The following is a 19944-nucleotide window of genomic DNA, read 5'->3' as shown; positions in this document are numbered from 1 at the left end:
GCTAAAAGTATTACTTCAATCTGCATAGGTCTGTGAAATATTATTTTAGTTTATTTTCTACTCACAGTAAAATTCAGTCTTTGTGATGCACAGTTCTGTGAGTTTTGACAAATGTATAGATTTGTATATCCACCACCACAATCATGATACAGAACAAGTCCATCATCCTAAAGAATTCTCCTGTGCTGACTCCTTGTAGTCAAGCCTTCCTTCCACCCTCATGTAAAAGGTTTCCACATTAAAGATCGTTCTTCACACTTGGAAGGAATGGGGATAAGTGCCTCATAGCACTGATGACCATCTTTTTCATAATTTCATTTTTTACACACTAGTTTCTACTTCCACCCAGTTATTGACAAAACAGATTAAAAAAGAAGTTAACTGAAACAACAAGATAGGAAGAAATAGACTTGGAGGAGTTCAGACTTCAAGACAGTATGAAGAAAAAAATGCTAGAACTTGAGGATATACTAGATTAGGTAGGTAGTTAAAAAAAAAAAAGGCATATGCCTGGGAGATATGGGGATAAGCAACAAGTTGGATAAAGCTGATGAGTGATCATATATGAGGGAAGGGGATGAACTTGGCTTTTAAGCAAGAGGATGATGAGAGCAGACTTGTTCTTGGAAGTCCACTCCGCCTGCAGCGTGGCAACTAGATGGAAAAGGGGAAGGAGTGGGTGCAGGAGACCACTTAGAACAGTATTTCAATAGTCTGATGGAGAGATGACAATGGCTCAGCTAAGTTATCTGAAAGGATAGAGGTTTACTAAAAAACACAAGAAGTAAAGAAAAACAGGAAAAAGTTTCAACAGCTGCACATCAGAATATCAGTGGAATATCATTCAGAGCACATCTACAATCATAGTTGACCCTGTGGAAACCAGAACAATCAAGACACAAGGCAGAAGAACATCTTGGCAATATGGCCACCTAGATAACCTAAAGAGTCCTCTTGCTACAACACACCTAAAAATGTTGGATATAAAGTTTTAAACAGGGCTTCCCTGGTGGCGCAGTGGTTGAGAGTCCGCCTGCCAATGCAGGGGACACGGGTTCGTGCCCCGGTCCGGGAAGATCCCACATGGGCCTGTGAGCCATGGCCGCTGAGCCTGCGCGTCTGGAGCCTGTGCTCCGCAACGGGAGAGGCCACAACAGTGAGAGGCCCGCGTACCGCCAAAAAAAAAAAAAAAAAAAAAAAAAGTTTTAAACAAATACAGCTACACTTATAAAAAAAATTAAGGAGAATCCCCAGAAGTACCTGTCCCTGGTTGCATCGCCTGTGGTTCACGTGTCTGGGATATGTGGTACACAGGGGCTGGGAGTATGGACAATGTAGCAGGCAGTTTTCTCGCCTGTTCAGTAAAGAGATACTAAGAGTGTTTAAGCAAGGCAGTGACATGGATGGATTTCTGCTTTTGAAAGATTAATCTGCAAAGAGTTAGGAACATAGAGGCTTGAAACAGGGCTGGGGGGAAGGGTGAGGAGATAAATGTGAGAGACACCATCGAGGCAACATCAAGTGGCAGTTTAGATACAGGAAACAATGGCAGGAGGAAGGTCAAAAATAGGATGCCTAGGTTTCATGGCTGTGCTCAGTAGGACAGTTAAGTCATTAATGAAAATAAGAACACAGGAGAAGAGGAGATTTTGAGGAAGGGGAGATGGGCAATGTTAGATGATAATTTGCACTTTAGATATTAAATCTGAAGCTTCCATGATTGTTTCAGCATGAGATAGTATAGAAGGCAATTAACAATGAAGAAATGAAATCTACAACAAGGATCCTTAAATGAAGTTTATAAATTGGCTTCAGAGGCAGGTGTGTTACTTTCAGAACTTTATTTGAACTTTCTGTGTCTGTACATTTTTCTGGGGTAAAGTCCATGACTCTCCAAGATTGTCAAGGAGGTTGGTGTCAATCTGCTATTCCTTTACACATAATGTGTCAATTTCAGATACTTTTCCTCTTTGCTGTTCAGATGATATATCTAGGTGTCAATTTCTTTTTATTTAGCCTGTTTGAGATTCCTTGTACTTCTTCTATTTGGTGCCTCACATCAGTTCTGGAACATTCTAGACTATTTTCTCTTCCGCTTTCTTATTTCTCCGTTCCCGCCTATAACACAGCTTAATGTTTTCATGAACTACTCACTCTTTCACTGAGGAATATTTTCCTACTTGTGAATAAATATAAATGAACACTGACTGCATGTAATGATCAGTGCTCAGAGCTTCGCTGTTGAGATGTACTGTTAAATTGAAAATCATAAGGTTCTCGTCTTCATTACAGAAAAAAGCTCTGCACAAAATCCTTGAGATGTTTAGTAGAAAGGTGCTAGGCCTCAGCTTTTAAATGAGGACACATTATATCTTACAGCTTTAAGCTAATCATTATGCTGTAGAGAGAACAACATTTGAAAGAAACATGACACAGAACTGCCCAAAGACACAAAATAAATCTAAGACAGAGCTTAGAGGTCCAACAAGTTTAAGAAATATGTACCAGGGAGATTTAAGGCATCACAGACTTATATACATCTTCTTTCTAAATGTCTATTGTCTGCCTAAAAAGAAAGCTAGATAAAAACATTAATCTATCACTAACTTAGGCAGCTGGGGGGACAGGAGTTCTGCACCAGAATGTTTCCAAAAATATGGTATTTGGGGACTGATCGATTTTTTTTCCCTGAACTAAATTCCATTCTGGTTTTTTTTTATAATGTTTCCAAGTGCAGGCTGAGCTCTTGATCTTTTGGGAGGCACAGGCAAGACAAAAGGCCAAACTCACTAATGAAAACTTGCTGAACTTACTCTTCAGAATTCCATTCTAAGTCACGAAGAACCCTTCTGGCCCTGCTCCCGGACTAGTAAAATGAACATCTCAAGTCTCTAGAGACTAAGATAGCTCACTCCACTAAAACCAAATACACATCTCTCCTGACAGCTGGTTGTCTTAGCATACTCTGGACTGTATATTTATCAAAGAGAAAAAAAACCCACTCCAGGAGCACAATATTTATTATAGGATTATCTCAGTGACTCAAGCAAACATAAGTAAGGCTAAATTAAACCATGTTTACTATGATGTTCTATTACTTAAATCCTGACACAAAATCATCCCAAGAGATCTGGGGTCTCATTTCTTGAGACAGTTGATACAGCTTTAAAAATAGGGCTTCCCTGGTGGCGCAGTGGTTGGGAGTCCGCCTGCCGATGCTAGGGGACGCGGGTTCGTGCCCCGGTCTGGGGGGATCCCGCATGCCGCGGAGCGGCTGGGCCCGTGAGCCATGGCCGCTGAGCCTGCGCGTCCGGAGCCTGTCCTCCGCAACGGGAGAGGCCACAACAGTGAGAGGCCCGCGTAACGCATAAAAAAAAAAAAATAAAATAAAAGGCAAGATTTACTTTTCTTTTAAATCTACCTGTGTTTAGTTGCACAATTTCTTTAATTATTCTAAAAAATCTTTTGAGCATCTAAAATGAAAATTCCCCATCCCGTTAAGATGTTGTGGGGGGGGAAGGGTGAGCTGTGACAAAGCGAGAGAGAGGCATGGACATATATACACTACCAAACGTAAGGTAGATAGCTAGTGGGAAGCAGCAGCATAGCACAGGGAGATCAGCTCGGTGCTTTGTGACCGCCTGGAGGAGTGGGATAGGGAGGGTGGGAGGGAGGGAGATGCAAGAGGGAAGAGATATGGGAACATATGTATATGTATAACTGATTCACTTTGGTATAAAGCAGAAACTAACACACCATTGTAACGCAATTATACCCCAATAAAGATGTTAACAAAAAAAAGATGTTGCATTCAGTATCAAATTTAAATAAAATCACAAAATATTGAATTTGCTCATTGCTTTAAAAAAACTTATTTTATCTGATTTATCTGAATTTAATATCCATAATCTCATGAAATCTCACCCATAATTCTAAGTATTACTTTAATATTCAGTTCTCCCTACCCCCTTTCTCTAGGCCCTTTAGTCAAATTTCCACTTATCCCAGTCTTTGTGGATTACAGGCTATCCAAATGTTCCAAGCGACCATGTCTGTGGCCAGGCACACTGTGGGGGTAAAGGCAGGGAAAGAGAGGCTGGAAAGGCCACAGCAGGAGTAGATGACAGGTCACATTAGATCAGAAGCATATGTACCACTTCCAGGATTCAGTTGATAAGCCACTCCTACAAAATAAAGCTCCACCTCTCAGAAACAAGGCCAGGGTTCACAGGGAAACAAGCCTCCTGGCTAGCCACAAAGCACAGCAACAAGAAACAATGGAAACCACTTGCCTTTGCAGGCACCAGGATCCAACAGGTCCAAAGCTTTCTGCCCCACCAGGGAGTCCAATATGTGGCGACTGTGGCTGAGCTCACGTGGGACCACAAGGGCAGGGCCAGCTTGGCAGGAGGTGGGCTGTGGCTCACCAACCCTCAATTGCTGGAAAAAGAAGCCCACCCTTATAGAGTTTATAGTCCAGGGAAACAGTATGATAATAGAGGCACAAACACAGGAGGGGAGAGTGCAGTCATGCTGGAGAGGCAGGTGGTGGTGGGCAGAAAAGTTCCACGGAGAAGGTGGCGATGGAGAAGAATAAAGAGGACAGACCCTATGGGAGAGGAAAATAAATTCAGTGTTCTAGTATAAGAAGCAGTCCAAGCAAAGATACAACAATGAAAAAAGTACAAAGGGTGTTCACAGGAAATCACACACAAAAAACCAGTTTGGCGGAACAACAGGAAATATATAGAAGCCAGATCAGGGTGGAAAGGCAAGCTGGGATTAAAACAGAGAATACTTTGGATGATGAGAGAGCTGTGTTGGTAACAGGGAGGCACTGGTGGTGTGGAGCAAGGAAAGGACACTACATGACCGGAACTTACTTCAAGAAGATAGTGAGAGTTTTGTGCAAAATAAACTGAAATAGGAGGAAAAGTTACAAGGCCGTCAGGAGACATGGCAATTGAAGGACTGAAGTGAAATGACAGGAGGAATGACAAAAGTAGAGACATTGTGGAGACAGGGTTTCTAGTACAAAACAGCGGGCTGGCTATTGCCCTTGAGATGCAGCACCTGGGCACTGAAGACCATGCGAGTGCTGTGAACAGAAAGAAGCCCGTGAAGCAGAAAACACTCATCTACTGGAGGAATGATGAGTTTGGTTTTAGACACTCTGAATTTGAGGTGTCAACTGAACGCACAAAAGGATGTATCTATCAAGTGGCTAGAAAAGCAGATCTGTAAACAGGGAGAAAAGCTGGGATTAGAAATAGGGATTTGAGGGTCATCCACAAAGAGGCGAGGCCATGAAAGAGGCCTAGGGGTGGAATCAGGGAAACATAATTTAGTATAATTTAATGGGTTGGAAAAGGAAGTAAAGGCAGTGAAGGATGCTAGGAAGGGTCTAAGAATTCCAGGTTTTAGAGGGAAAAAGATGTATTATAAAACTCATGCTAGACTATTCACAACAGCCAAGACATGGAAACAACCTAAATGTTCATCGACAGATGAATGGATAAAGAAATTGTCATACATATATACAATGGAATATTACTCAGCCATAAAAAGGAATGAAATAAGGCCATTTGCAGCAACATGGATGGACCTAGAGATGATCATACTAAGTGAAGTAAGTCAGAAGGAGAAAGACAAATACCATATGATATCACTTATATGTGGAATCTAGAGTATGACACAAATGAACCTATCTACAAAACAGAAACAGACTCACGGACATAGAGAACAGACTTGTGGTTGCCAAGGGTGAGGGGGTTGGGGGAGGGATGGAGTGGGATGTTGGGGGTTAGCAGATGTGAGCTTTTATATACAGAATGGATAAACAACAAGGACCTACTGTATAGCACAGGAAACTATATTCAATATCCTATGATAAACCATAATGGAAAATAATATAAAAAGAATGTATATATATGTATAACTGAGTCACTTTGCTGTACAGCAGAAATTAACACAACATTGTAAATCAACTATACTTCAATTAAAAAAAAAACCTCATGCTAGGAATATTATCATGAAGATCAGATGGGATGCTAAATCTTAAAGCAATTTGAACATTTCAAAGCACAAAACAAATACACTTTTATTGTTACAGTATTACATATTTAATCTCTAGGAAAGCCACACTGCATTGGAAGTGCCACACTTCCAAAGTTTTCCAAAGTCCCCTCCTCACAAATTGATTGGAAATGTGATCTCCTCATCTTCCCTTGAAGTCTTTCAGTAGTTAATGTCTTTTCTTAGGTGTTTATACAGCTCAAGAACATCAACCATGAGTCACACACTACAGTAGGTACTTTCATATATATCCCACCTTGGAGTGGATGAAACTGAAGCCTAAGATTTATCCCCCTTTACAGAAGATGAAATGAGGCTCAAAAAGGTTAAGTATCTTGAGCAAGACTGCCAGCTCGCAAGTGGAGGAACAGAGGGCTTCTAATGCCAAATCTAATCGTGCTTTTTCTATATACGAGTTGGAACGTGTCATATTTGTTCTTACCTCCCTTACTGACTATAAGCAAACTAAAGGCATAAGCCATATCTCATTTTGAAGCATCTAGCAAAGGGCCTTACACTTGGTCACTTTTCACTGCATTTTTTTGCCTGAAAGAATGAATGCATGGATATTTGCAGGCGCACAGGCCTCACTAATGGTGTCTGTGGGCTGGTAAGCTTTGAGTATTTATTTCCAAGGCGGGGCTGGAACTCAACAACACAAAGTTCTAAAAACAAATTCTGTACTTGTGAAAGATGCCACCTGGTGCGCCTCAGGGGCTGAAGTCCTCTTTTTATGCACCGAGTGGGAACAGCACAGGGAGTGACGAGTTGGTTTTCTTCAAACTACTCCCACAAACCAGCTCAAGCCAAGGAAAGGGCCCACACCTTTTGGGGAAGAGAACTGTGCATTCTCTGCTGCCCATTTAACCTCCAGTGTCACCGCCAGAACTGCCAGCAGTCTGGGGAGGAGGGGAAGGTAGAGCAGGTTTAGTGCCAGCTCTGATGACGTTATCCTACGATTCCAGCTTTTATGCCAGGAAAAAAAGCCAACTGGTTTGGAATCTAGTTCCCCCCCCCACTCCTATTATTCAACCAAAATTTAATTTTCATAACTTACCACTAGCTTTTTTTGCATACTTTACCACTAACTTTTTTTAATTTAATGAACAGTCCTTTGTGTCTAATTCAACTGACTGGTTTTGGTTCCTTGGAAAACAAATGTATGGACCCTGAAATATGTGCATTTCATAAATGTCCCTTGTTGGAGAAGAACACAAAGTTCTCAGCAGCATTTACTTTGCAAGCCATGTACGCACACAGTGGGAGACCAGGAAACAACACACATCTAAACACTATAAAGGCGACCAGTCAGTCATGCTTTCCAGCGCTGCCAGAAACACCAGACAAAAATTCCAGGACAGACTTCTGAAGTCAGATTGCATCGCAGAGCCTCATAAATTATAATACACTTGGGAGTTTTCTACCCAATGTCTCTGACAGATGTTCCCTTTTGTGGCAGTCTCTAATTTGGGGGTAGTTGGTATCCATGTCCCTAGAAATCTTTAGGGTACAGTAAAGGATCCCCTTCCTTACATCTGATGACAAGACCCCAAAGTAGCCTCCTCCTATGTCTGAGACTAGTTAACGTGAGCACTTGCCTACTGCACAGACAAGCCGGGGCCAAGATATATCAGCCAGACTGATATGGGGTATCTCCCAAGCTCAAGATATCCTTCCACGCCCATGGAGAGTCTTTTCTTGACAATTTTTACCTAACGTGGATCAGGCTATTGGTCTCCTGGGCCTCTGCCTGTCAAATACACTGCATGGGACTTGGAACTTCCTAGAAAGAGCCACAGCAGAAGCCGAAAAGAGTACAAGCCTCAGCTAGGGCAAGCTTCTGGCATCAGCTTCGGGCGGGCCCACATGGGATGCTTTTCCCATGACTCCTGAAAGAACTCTCCAAGTCTGACTCTATAATCAATGCCTCGATAGTTAAAAGTTGACAGGATAGCACGAAACACAGAAAACAAATGAGAGCTTAACACAATATCAAAGATAGTACCAACCTCTCTTCACTCAGTTCCTAGAGTCTATCCTATGACCCTGGCCTTAATGAAATGACATTACTTCTTTTCTATGCTCTGAACTCTGCAAGAGTTAACCAAAGATATTAATAACTTTAGCAACTATGTAAGCCCTCAGAAGGTCATACCACAATTTGGCCACTTTCCATTTTAACCTTCCTCTAAAACCTCATTTTTACAACTTCTACTGAAGGGCATAACTTTTGTTCGTTTTTCTTCGGTATTACAAGTGCAGCTCTACTAAGTGAACTTGTATCAACCAGGAAAACTGTACAACTTCTTAGTGCAGCATCTTCACACTTTCTTGTGAGAATTACTTACTGACCTAGAACACTGACAATTATTGACTATTATTTGCTATTATTTACTGTGTACTGCATTCGTAAAAGCATTAAAGGAATGAAAAGACGTGTCCCTTGCCCTTGAGTTGCTTCATAGTTAAAAGAGGAAAAAAAAAAACGCACACCACTAACTAAATCTATGGTGGGCAGAGTATAAGAGTGATATAAATTCAGTGTTATAAGAACTCAGGGGAAGGCTAGAATAATTGTGCTCAGGGAAAATGGGTGGTAGATGGCATTTGATTAAGGCCTTAGAAAATGTATAATATTTCAATGCAAAGAGGGCATTAGAGAAGGGATTTTACATGGAGGTAACAGCTTTAGCAAAGGCATGGAGGCAAGAGAGTACATGCGAATTAAGAAAACGTCAAGTGAAGCACAGGCTACAGAAGGGGAAATGACTGGAAACTGACCTGGAAAATTAAGCTGTGGCCAGTTCTTAACATAAAAAGAGGGGGGTAAATGTAGAAAGTTAGATTTTAGAAATAGGAAATCGCTTTTAAAATATTCCCTTCACCAAGAATTTTCCCCCTCATATCTTTGACTTTTAGAGTGAGAAATATTTTATTAGCAAGTTCACTTGCAAAGTAGGTGCAATCACTTCAAAGAAAAGTAGTGTGGATGCTGGCAACATTGCTCTTCTGAGCTGGCAAATTCTTGGCTGCAGCTTAACTGATACATTCTTATTACCCACATCTTGGGATGCTTTATTGATAACTCTTTTTTGTCATCACCAAAATACCTTCTTAATTCCGCTCATTATGTATGTACTGAGTGGCTACTCCAGAACTAGTATTCACTCACTTGTTTACTCATCCTCTCCTTTTCTGCCCCGACTTGTCCTACTAACCACTAACCCACTCACTCAGTCCCTCACTCTTCTCCTGTAAACTATATCAGTGATAATGACATGAATACCTACTACTTGCTATAGTGCCAGGCACTGCAGTTAATGCTTTATGAACAGTATTTAGTAGAATGCTCAAAACAACACTATGAAATAGGTATTATTACCCCTATTTTACGGATGAGGAAACAAGTTCAGAGATGTTACCTATTTTGCCAGCTGCTAAGTGACAGAACCCAGGTTTAAACCAGATATGCTTAACCCTGGAACCCTTACCTGTTACCACTTCACTGTACTGCCTTCAACACCCTTTGGCCTCTTACTACTGTGGGTCAGTATTTTCAGTTATAAATGAAAACATTCATTGAGCGCCTGTTGCTGTAAGATCCTGTTCTAGGTGCTGTCATGTATATAAATAGAGGAGAGAATGCCTGTGGGTTATTAATGCTCATAATCTTCCATATTTGAGGATAAACAGTCATGTCTTTTATCAGTGTGTAAGACGGTATGTCCATGATTCATAAATTAAAGCAACTAAGGACAGAGGGGGTGAAAATAGCTTAGTACATGAATGTGGATGGTGACCACATCTCAGACAGAAATCAGTCAACCCTGACTAAATGACTTACAGAGAATTTTAATAATACATTTCAATTGGTCTGTAAAAACTCTCTCTGCTGATGAAAAATCTGTCCTGTCAAAAGTTCCCAACCAAATCTGCTTACAATCCATTTTCGATGAACCTCAACTTCCTTTGAAGTAGAATAAGCTAGTAAAGCATTTTAGCCAACAATAAGCACATTGCGAGGCTAGTCCTTATAAGATTCATTACTGATGAATAAAGTTATTGAGTTAAAACACAAACGTGATATTAAACTACTTGTACCACAGGGCCTGCAAGATGGCAGAGGACTAAGACATGGAGATCACCTTCCTCCCCACAAATAGATCAAAAATACACCTACATGTGGAACAGCTCCTACAGAACACCGAATGAACGCTGGCAGAAGACCTCACACCTCCCAAAGGCAAGAAACTCCCCACATAGCTGGGGAGGGCAAAAGAAAACAGAAAAATCAGAGACAAAAGCATAGGGACAGGACCTGCCCCTCTGGGAGGGAGCTGTGAAGGAAGAAAGGTTTCCACACACTAGGAAGGTCCTTCGCGGGCGGAGACTGCGGGTGGCAGAGTGGGGGAGCTTCGGAGCCACAGAGGCAAGTGCAGCAACAGGCGTGCGGAGGGCAAAGCAGAGAGATTCCCGCATGGAGGAGCGGTGCCGACCAGCACTCACCAGCCCCAGAGGCTTGTCTGCTCACCCGCCGGGGTGGGAGGGGGCTGGGAGCCGAGGCTCGGGCTTCAGAGGCCAGATCCCAGGGAGAGAACTGGGGTTGGCTGTGTGAACACAGCCTGAAGGGGGCTGGTGCGCCACAGCTAGCGGGAGGGAGTCTGGGAAAAAGTTTGGAACTACCTAAGAGGCAAGAGACCATTGTTTCAGGGTGCGCGAGGTGAGGGGATTCCAAGCACCGCCTAAACGAGCTGCAGCGACGGGCGTGAGCCGTGTCTATCAGTGTGGACACCAGAGACGGGCATGAAACGCTAAGGCTGCTGCTGCAGCCACCAAGAATCCTGTGTGCAAGCACAGGTCACTATCCACACTTCCCCTCCCAGGAGCCTGTGCAGCCCGCCACTGCCAGGGTCCCATGATCCAGGGACAACTTCCCCGGGAGAACACACGGCGCGCCTCAGGCTGGTGCAACGTCACACTGGCCTCTGCCCACAGACTCGCCCCGCATTCCGTACCCCTCCCTCCCCCCGGCCTGAGTGAGCCAGAGTCCCCTATTCAGCCGCCCCTTAACCCCTTCCTGTCTGGGCGAAGAACAGATGCCAGAGGGTGACCTACATGCAGAGGCGGGGCCATATCCAAGGCTGAACCCCAGGAGCTGTGCAAACAAAGAAGAGAAAGGGAAATTTCTCCCAGCAGCCTCAGAAGCAGGGGATTAAATCTCCACAATCAGCTGGACGTACCCTGCATCTGTAGAATACCTGAATAGACAACAAATCATCCCAAAATTGAGGAGGTGAACTTTGGGAGCAACTGTAGACTTGGGGTTTGCTGTGTGCAACTGACTAGCTTCTGATTCTTATGTTTATCTCAGTATAGTTCTTAGCACTTGTTATCATTGGTGGATTTGTTTATTGGTTTGGTTGCTCTCTTCCCTTTTTTTCTTACTTAAAAAAATTTTTTTAATTAAAAAAATTTTGTAAAAGTATTTATTTTTTATTTTAATGATTTTTTAAATTTTATTTATTTATTTTTCTTTCTTTCTTTTTTTCCTCCCTTTTCTTCTCAGCCATGTGACAGACAGGGTCTTGGCACTCCGGCTGGGTGTCAGGCCTGAGACTCTGAGGTGGGAGAGCCGAGTTGAGGACATTGGGCCACCAGAGACCTCCCGGCCGCATGTAGTATCAATCAGCGAGAACTCTCACAGAGACCTCCGTCTCAACACTAAGAACCAGCGCCACTCAACGACCAACAAGCTCCAGTGCTGGTCACCCCATGCCAAACAACTAGAAAGACAGGAATACAACCCCACCCATTAGCAGAGAGGCTGCCTAAAATCATAATACGTTCACAAATGCCCCAAAACACACTACCAGACGCAGTCCTGCCCACCAGAAAGACAAGATCCAGCCTCATCCACCAGAACACAGGCACCAGTCCCCTCCACCAGAAAGCCTATACAAGCCACTGACACAACCTCACCCACTGGGGGCAGACACCAAAACAACAGGAACTACGAACCTGCAGCCTGTGAAAAGAAGACCCTAAACACAGTAAGTTAAGCAAAATGAGAAGACAGAGAAACACGCAGCAGATGAAGAAGCAAAGTAAACACCCACCAGACCAAACAAATGAAGAGGAAATAGGCAGTCTACCTGAAAAAATATTCAGAGTAATGAGAGTAAAGATGATTGAGAATCTTGGAAATAGAATGGAGAAATTACAAGAAACGTTTAAAAAGGACCAAGAAGAACTAAAGAGCAAACAAACAATGATGAACAACAAAACAAATGAAATTAAAATTTCTCTAGAAGGAATCAATAGCAGAATAACTGAGGCAAAGAAAGGATAAGTGACCAGGAAGATAAAACAGTGGAAATAACTACCACATAGCAAAATAAAGAAAATAGAATGAAAAGAATTGAGGACAGTCTCAGAGACCTCTGGGACAACATGAAACGCACCAAAAGTTGAATTATAGGGGTTCCAGAAGAAGAAGAAGAGAAAAAGAGAGGGACTGAGAAAGTATTTGAAGAGATTATAGTTGAAGACTTCCCTAATATGGGAAAGGAAATAGTCAATCAAGTACAGAAGTGCAGAGAGTCCCATACAGGATAAATCCAAGGAGAAACATGCCAAGACACATATTAATCAAACTATCAAAAATTAAATGCAAAGAAAAAATATTAAAAGCAGCAAGGGAAAAGCAACAATTAACATACAAGGGAATCCCCATAAGGTTAACAGCTGATCTTTCAGCAGGAACTCTGCAAGCCAGAAGGGAGTAGCAGGACCTATTGAAAGTGATGAAAGGAAAAAACCTACAACCAAGATGACTCTACCCAGCAAGGATCTCATTCAGATTAGACAGAGAAATTAAAACCTTTACAGACAAGCAAAAGTGAAGAGAATTCAGCACCACCAGACCAGCTTTACAACAAATGCTAAAGGAACTTCTCTAGGCAGGAAACACAAGAGAAGGGAAAGACCTACAATAATAAACCCCAAAAAATTAAGAAAATGGAAATAATAACATACATATCAATAATTACCTTAAATGTAAATGGATTAAATGCTCCCACCAAAAGACACAAACTGGCTTAATGGATACAAAAACAAGACCCGTATATATGCTGTCCACAGGAGACCCACTTCAGACCTAGGGACACATACAGACTGAAAGGGAGGGGATGGAAAAAGATATTCCATGTAAATGGAAATCAAAAGAAAGCTGGAGTAGCAACTCTCATATCAGCCAAAATAGACTTTAAAATAAAGACTATTACAAGAGACAAAGAAGGACACTACATAATGATCAAGGGATCAATCCAAGAAGAAGATATAAAAATAGTAAATATTTATGCACCCAACATAGGGCACCTCAATACATAAGGCAAATGATAACAGTCATAAAAGGGGAAATCGACAGTAACACAATAATAGTAGGGGATTTTAACACCCCACTTTCACCAATGGACTGATCATCCGAAATGAAAATAAGGAAACACAAGCTTTAAATGATATATTAAACAAGATGGACTTAATTGATATTGACAGGACATTCCAACCAAAAAAAAACAGAATACACTTGCTTCTCAAGTGCTCATGGAACATTTGCCAGAATAGACCATATCCTAGGTCACAAATAAAGCCTTGGTAAATTTTTAAAAATTGAAATCGTATCAAGTATCTTTTCTTACCACAACACTATGAGACTAAATATCAATTACAGGAAAAAAACTGTAAAAAATACAAACACATGGAGGCTAAACAGTACACTACTAAATAACCAAGAGATCACTGAAGAAATCAAAGAGCAAATCAAAAAATACCTAGAAACAAATGACAATGAAAACATGATGACCCAAAACCTATGGGATGCAGCGAAAGCAGTTCTAAGAGGAAAGTGTAGAGCAATACAATCCTACCTCAAGACACAAGAAAAATCTCCAAAAACTCAACCCTACACCTAAAGCAAGTAGAGGAAGAAGAACAAAAAAACCCCAAAGTTAGCAGAAGGAAAGAAATCATAAAGAACAGATCAGAAATAAATGAAAAAGAAATGAAGGAAACGATAGCAAAGATCAGTAAAACTGAACGCTGGTTCTTTGAGAAGATAAACAAAATTGACAAAACATTAGCCAGACTCATCAAGAAAAAAAGGGAGAAGACTCAAATCAACAGAATGAGAAGTGAAAAAGGAGAAGTAACAACTGACACTGCAGAAATACAAAGGATCATGAGAGATTACTACAAGCAGCTATACGCCAATAAACTGGACAACCTGGAAGAAATGGACAAATTCTTAGAAAAGCACAACCTTCCAAGACTGAACCAGGAAGAAACAGAAAATATGAAATGACCAATCGCAAGCATTGAAATTGACACTGTGATTAAAAATCTTCCAACCAACAAAAGCCCAGGACCAGATGGCTTCACAGGTGAATTCTATCAAACATTTGGAGAAGAACGAACACCTATCCTTCTCAAACTCTTCCAAAATATAGCAGAGGGAGGAACACTCCCAAACTCATTCTACCTGGCCACCATCACCCTGATACCCAAACCAGACAAAATGTCACAAAAAAAGAAAACTGCAGGCCAATATCACTGATGAACGTAGATGCAAAAATCCTCAACAAAATACTAGCAAACAGAATCCAACAGCACATTAAAAGGATCATACACCATGATCAAGTGGGGTTTATCCCAGGAATGCAATGATTCTTCAATATAGGCAAATCAATCAATGTGATCAGCATATTAACAAATTGAAGGATAAAAACCATATGATAATGCAACACCCATTTATGATAAAAGCCCTCCTGAAATTAGGCATAGAGGGAACTTACCTCAACATAATTAAGGCTATATATGACAAACCCACAGCCAACATCGTCTCAATAGTGAAAAACTGAAACAATTTCCACTAAGATCAGGAACAAGACAAGGTTGCCCACTCTCACCACTATTATTCAACATAGTTTTGGAAGTTTTAGCCACAGCAATCAGAGAAGAAAAAGAAATAAAAGGAATCCAAGTCGGAAAAGAAGAAGTAAAACTGTCACTGTTTGCAGATGACATGATACTATACAGAGAGAATCCTAAAGATGCTACCAGAAAACTGCTAGAGCTAATCAATGCTTTTGGTAAAGTAGCAGGATAGAAAATTAATGCACAGAAATCTCTTGCATTCCTATACATTAATGATGAAAAATCTGAAAGAGAAATTAAGGAAACACTCCCACTTACCATTGCAACAAAAAGAATAAAATACCTAGGAATTAAACGTACCTAAGGAGACAGAAGACCTGTATGCAGAAAACTATAAGACACTGATGAAAGAAATAAAACATAATACAAACAGATGGAGAGATATACCATGTTCTTGGATTGGAGGAATCAACACTGTGAGAATGACTACACTACCCAAAGCAATCTACTGATTCAATGCAATCTCTATCAAACTGTCAATGGCATTTTTCACAGAACTAGAACAAAACATTGCAAGATTTGTATGGAAACACAAAAGACCCCAAATAGGCAAAGCAATCTTGAGAAAGAAAAACGGAGCTGGAGCAATCAGGCTCCCTGACTTCAGACTATACTACAAAGCTACAGTGCTCAAGACCGTATGGTACTGGCACAAAAACAGAAACACAGATCAATGGAACAGGATAGAAAGTCCAGAGTTAAACCCACACACATATGGTCACCTTATCTTTGATGAAGGAGGTAAGAATATACAATGGAGAAGAGACAGCCTCTTCAATAAGTGGTGCTGGGAAAACTGGACAGGTACATGTAAAAGAATGAAATTAGAACAGTCCGTAACACCATACACAAAAAAAACTCAAAATGCATTAAAGACCTAAACGTAAGGCCAGACACTATAAAACTCTTAGAGGAAAACATAGGCAGAACACTCTATGACATAAATCACTACACGATCCTTTTTGACCCACCTCCTAGAGAAATGGAAATAAAAACAAATGGGACCTAATGAAACTTAAAAGTTTTTGCACAGCAAAAGAAGCCATAAACAAGATGAAAACAAAACCCTCAGAATGGGAGAAAATATTTGCAAACGAAGCAACTGACAAAGGATTAATTTCCATAATATACAAGCAGCTCATGCAGCTCAATATCAAAAAAACAAACAACCCAATCCAAAAATGGGCAGAAGACCTAAATAGACATTTCTTCAAGGAAGATATACAGATTGCCAGCAAACACATGAAAGGATGCTCAACATCACTAATCATTAGAGAAATGCAAATCAAAACTACAATGAGGTATCACCTCACACCAGCCAGAATGGCCAGCATCAAAAAATCTAGAAACAATAAATGCTGGAGAGGGTGTGGAGAAGAGGGAACCCTCTTGCACTGTTGGTGGGAATGTAAATTGGTCCAGCCACTATGGAGAACAGTATGGAGGTTCCTTAAGAAACTAAAAACAGAACTACCATACGACCCAGCAATCCCACTACTGGGCATATACCCTGAGAAAACGATAATTCAAAAAGAGTCATGTACCACAATGTTCATTGCAGCTCTATTTACAGTAGCCAAGACATGGAAGCAACCTAAGTGTCCACCGACAGATGAACGGATAAAGATGTGGCACATATATACAATGCAATATTACTCAGTCATAAAAAGAAACGAAATTGAGTTATTTGTAGTGAGGTGGATGGACCTAGAGTCTGTCATACTAAGTGAAGTAAGTCAGAAAGGGAAAAACAAACACCGTATGCTAACACATATATATGCAATCCCCCCCCCCCCAAAAAAAAGGTTCTGAAGAACCTAGGAGCAGGACAGGAACAAAGATGCAGATGGAGACAATGGACCTGAGGACACAGGGAGGGGGAAGGGTAAGCTGGGACGAAGTGAGAGAGTGGCATTGACATATATACACTATCAAATGCAAAACAGATAGCTAGTGGGAAGCAGCCGCATAGCACAGGGAGATCAGCTCGGTGCTTTGTGACCACCTAGAGGGGTGGGATAGGGAGGGTGGGAGGGAGACACAAGAGGGAGGGAATATGGGGATATATGTATACATATAGCTGATTCACTTTGTTATACAGCAGAAACTAACACAACATAATTCTAAAGCAATTATACTCCAATAAAGATGTTAAAAAAATAAAATAAAATAAACTACTTGTACCATGTAGCCTGAATGTTGTGTAAAGTTATATAGAACTATTTCAACACAGAAAAATAATTCGAACATGTCATCGTTTTAAGCTATCTGCTTATTCTATTCCCTTCACTAATCTGAATAAGTTAATACTGTCAGGATACTGGTTACATTTTTGCAAACAACTGTAAGCATTACAAATACACAAGAAATTGCACAGGATGTTGTTCAGCAGTCCTCTTTCGGGTAACCATACATACTCAGGGGCATTTGGAAGGAGTCACAATTGTGAATCCAGTCTACCAGGCACAGTATTCACATCACAAACTGCACAACTAAGTCTCATCCAAAGATCACAGTTGCAAATACTAACTGCATTTACTCTGAAATCTAAACTTTGAATAGAATTCATTTTTAAGAAAACAAAGGTCAATAAAGGGAAGTCATTTTAAGAGTTTAAGAGTGGCAAAAGAAGTAGCAAGCATGTCTGATTAACAAGGAGAAGCATCAGGCTACATAACATAAATGACACGGATACTTACTGTTCAATTCGGGGTGACAAGTACAGCTTAGGATACACCTGAGTGGCTTCAGTGTCCTCAAAACTGACAGAAAGGAGGGCCACATCTTCTCCAGGGTCTTCATTCACATCCTTAAACAGTTGGTGAAAAACACAATGCCGTCAGTTCCTTCTCTCATGACATCTTTCTGGTGACCAGCTTACAGCCCACTAGCAGTGAGACCAGAGGTGTGAGTTACCTGGATTCAAGACGCCACACATCCTTTGCCACCTACCTAGTCACTCTTTTAGAGTGATAGCTTTCAAACTTTCTGACCAAAGCCTACCACAGTGAGAAAAAGCCTGCCACCAATTTCACTTGTTCCCACATTCCAAGAGGGGAAAAGTGAATCTGGTGATAACAAAGCATTAGACAAAAACATAGTTAACAAATTACAGTAATCATGCTGCTAGCAAGATATATAATGGCTTATAATTTACATAATACATACAAATAGCTTAAAATTTACTTTTTCTGGGATGAAAATGCATTATAAACGTGATTTATATCACTAGACAACAACAAAATCTTAAAATACCCAGTAATTTTATTATATCTACCTTGATAATAGAAGTTATTTAAATGGCAAACATTACCAAGAAGCATATCACTATGAAGTATTCCACTGTACATGCAAATGGCAGGGTGTTAATGTATATATCTGCTTTAGCAAAATGATTATGGATGATTCATATGTGAACCACAAGACATACGTATCTTAAAAGGCTAGTTATAAGAATATTATGACAAAAACATTGTTGATCCAAATATGTATCAAGAAACACTGAGAGGTTAACCAAACAACCCACAATAAACTAGACTGATAATGATAAAGCTAAACTTACTGTAATTTATAATTAAAAAGCAGGAATAGCAACAATCGAATGTCATAACCAACCCAAACCAACACGGATGATACACTGAATTGTCCTGAATTAAAATTGTGGGATTTACAACTATGTGCATGTGCTTTATGATTGCTGCCAAGCCCTGAGTATTTGCCAGAGTGCCAGAAGAAAATACCAAATTAGAATAAATTCTCGTTGCATGTTGATTTCAATTTGTGAATAGCAAATTCTAAAAACCCTTAATAATTTATTTCTGGTTGATAGTGGCTCCAAGTCAAATGTAGGTTTTTTAAAAAACTTAATAGCATTGCACATCTTTCACCCCGAAGGACCGGTAAGAACTGACCCACATTTCCGAATCAGTTCACAGGTCCTCAGGAGGGCTCAGCAGCCATCCTAGGAGGGTCCCAACCCAGACTTTAAGAATCACTGCCCGTGAGCTGTGAGAATCTCAGATATGAAGTCCTTCCTTTGATCTAAAACTAACCTCAGCCCTGTTTCTCCTGCATCCTAGGAAGCTGGACATCATGCTCACCTGCTCACCTCTAGCAACTTCAGTGTCCTTGCTCTGCCTTCTATTGTGTCTATAGGATGCACAAGTGTGTTAAGTATACACAGGGACAAGGACTGGAAGTCTCTCCCATCTTAAAATATAAAAATTTTAAAAAGAAAGAAACGAATCATGCTGGTCTCTAGCTAGTTCCCTGGGTTCTCTCTCTCCTCCCCTGCACAGACTACTGAAAGAGTGGTCCACACTCCCTGCTTCACTCCCTCCCCTCCTCTTAGCCTCCCCTTAGCCCACTAGAGTAGCCTTCTGACCCTACTTCTTCCCACTAAACACAGCAAATGCCTCTCGGTCCTTACCTTACTTGATCTCTAAACAGTATTTGACATGGAAATCTCTCTCCTCGGGAAATTCTCTTTCTTGCTTCTAAGAAACTATACTCTCCTGGTCTTCTTCTGTCTCTTGGCCACTTACCCTTCCCTTTTCTTTCTCTCTTTTATAACTTCTCAACTGATTTTTCGTTTTACATTACAAAATTTAGCCTTGTTGTAACTAGTCAAATGATACAGAAGTTTTTAAAAGAAAAAGCATTTCCACCCTCACTTTTCAAGGTAACCAATAGTAACCGTGTATATGGCCTTAAACAGCTTTTTCTATGATCATAAAAACACACACACACACTTGCATATAAATAACTCTTTAACCCTGTGTCTTGTTTTCCCTAATGGAGTCATATTATACACAGGACTCTACCAACTGCTTTCTAAATAGCCACATCATATTCCACGGCATGGATTTATTTTTTATT

At 40.8% G+C, this 19944-nt stretch overlaps 1 protein-coding gene across 9 annotated transcripts in view; it reads right to left on the bottom strand.

Annotated features, from left to right (window-relative positions):
* BABAM2 (BRISC and BRCA1 A complex member 2) overlaps positions 1-19944 on the bottom strand; it is a 451346-nt gene that overhangs the window by 202332 nt on the left and 229070 nt on the right. For all 9 annotated transcript variants that reach the window (XR_004352840.1, XM_032652850.1, XM_032652849.1 and 6 more), the window contains one exon: positions 17766-17875. Coding sequence is in view for 8 of the 9 variants with exons in the window: in XM_032652850.1 (XP_032508741.1) it covers positions 17766-17875 (110 nt within the window). In the remaining variant the exon portion in view is untranslated. The remainder of the gene's footprint in view (positions 1-17765; positions 17876-19944) is intronic.

This window comes from Phocoena sinus, chromosome 13, assembly GCF_008692025.1.
Source record: "Phocoena sinus isolate mPhoSin1 chromosome 13, mPhoSin1.pri, whole genome shotgun sequence".
Taxonomy (NCBI): domain Eukaryota; kingdom Metazoa; phylum Chordata; class Mammalia; order Artiodactyla; family Phocoenidae; genus Phocoena; species Phocoena sinus.
This window is presented reverse-complemented; position numbering and strand designations above follow the sequence as displayed.